Genomic DNA, 1,514 nt, shown 5'->3' with positions numbered 1-1,514 from the left:
ACCCTCGCACAGGCAAAATCGCTCAAAATCTTACCCCAGGCCAGCCCACCCCTAGACCATCACACCCATGCCGTCTCAATGCCCCCTCGGCGTCGTCGTCCTTGCGCCAGGCGGGCGTCGCGTTCAGGAACGCGAGACACCAGGCCGCGAAGGTCGGCGCGGAGAGGAACGCGGCGACGACGACGACGCCAAGGCCAAGCACGACTCGCCCGCGCGCAAGCGCAGCATCTCGGGCTCGGGCGACGACGCGGCATGAAGACTTAGGCTATACTCGCGCGTCGAGGCGCGCGAGGTTCTGTATAGCATTCTCGTGGCCCTTGGCAGCGGCGCGCTCGAACCAGTACCTGGCTTTGCCGAGGTCGACTTCCGTGCCTGCTCCGTCCATGTAACAGCAGCCAAGGCTATTCTCCGCATAGGTATAGCCTTGATTCGCCGAGAGCGCGTAGTACCGGACCGCCTCTTCAAATTTCTCCTCAGAATCAAGTAAAAACCCTAATCTGGATTGCCCGCACGCGTCGCCCCGATCTGCGGCCGCGCGATACAGCCGCTCCGCCTTCTTCTTGTCCAGCTTGACGCCACTTCCATGCTCGTAAAACTCCCCAAGAAATACCATCGCCCGCACATTCCCGAGCTCCACGGCGCGCCGGTAAATCTTCGCTGCTTTCTTTTCGGATTTCACGAGGCCCAACCAACCGCGTTTGTACACACTTCCCAAACACGTAATCGCTTCCGGCACCTCGTTCTCCACATGGCGGCGAAGACGCGCGAGTTCTTCCGCAATGTCCTTCGCGCGCGGTACACGACAGAGGGGACACGCGGTTTCGATCTTGTGCTCGCAGGTTAGGCAGACCATCCGGCAGCAACAGATGCGAAACACGCCCGGAGAATTGACGTCCCAGTCCTCGAGGCAGATCGGGCACCGCGACCCGAGCCGTGCCGACGTCGGCTCCCGCTCCGGGTTCGCCTCGCGTCGCACGCGGGCCGCCTCGTGCTCCGCCGCGATGCGCGCGCGGACCTCGTCGGCGTGCGACCGCGGCGCGGGGCCGTAGAACACGTCCCGCGGCGGCGACGGCGACGGCGTCGGCGCTTCCGCCCGCGCCGCCTCCGCGGCCTGGATCTTCTTGCAGACCTTCCGGTGGCCCCGATCGCGCCAATCGATGCGTTGGCAGTCCGTCGAACAGTAGGCCGTCGTGCCGCACCCTTTGCACGCCTTCGCTTTGTCGGCGCCGCAGATCGTGCAGGTCTTGAGAGTGTCGAGTTTTTTGCCCCTCGCTCGGGCCATGCGAGTCTCATACTCCAACTTCTTCTCCTGCCACGACATGACTCGGTGCGCGTCCTTGCGACGGCGTCCTCGTGAGCCTCAACAGGCAAAATCGCTCAAAATCTTAGCCCCGGGCTAAGCCCACGCCTAGAGCGCTCATGTCGTTCTCCATGCCCCCCTCGGCGGCGTCGTCGTCCTTGCGCCAGGCGGCCCTCGCGTTCACGAACGCGAGGCACCAGACCGCGAAGGTCGG

The 1,514-nt window shown here is 64.3% G+C and overlaps 1 protein-coding gene across 1 annotated transcript; it reads right to left on the bottom strand.

Moving 5' to 3' along the window:
• Nucleotides 1-250: 250 nt before the first annotated feature.
• On the bottom strand, nt 251-1,345 carry AURANDRAFT_39479 (hypothetical protein; the record flags this gene model as incomplete). Its single annotated transcript, XM_009044146.1, has 1 exon — nt 251-1,345. The coding sequence occupies one exon, from the start codon at nt 1,319-1,321 to the stop codon at nt 266-268; it is 1,056 nt and encodes a 351-aa protein (XP_009042394.1).
• Nucleotides 1,346-1,514: the final 169 nt, after the last annotated feature.

Source organism: Aureococcus anophagefferens, assembly GCF_000186865.1.
Source record: "Aureococcus anophagefferens unplaced genomic scaffold AURANscaffold_152, whole genome shotgun sequence".
Classification (NCBI taxonomy): domain Eukaryota; class Pelagophyceae; order Pelagomonadales; family Pelagomonadaceae; genus Aureococcus; species Aureococcus anophagefferens.
This window is presented reverse-complemented; position numbering and strand designations above follow the sequence as displayed.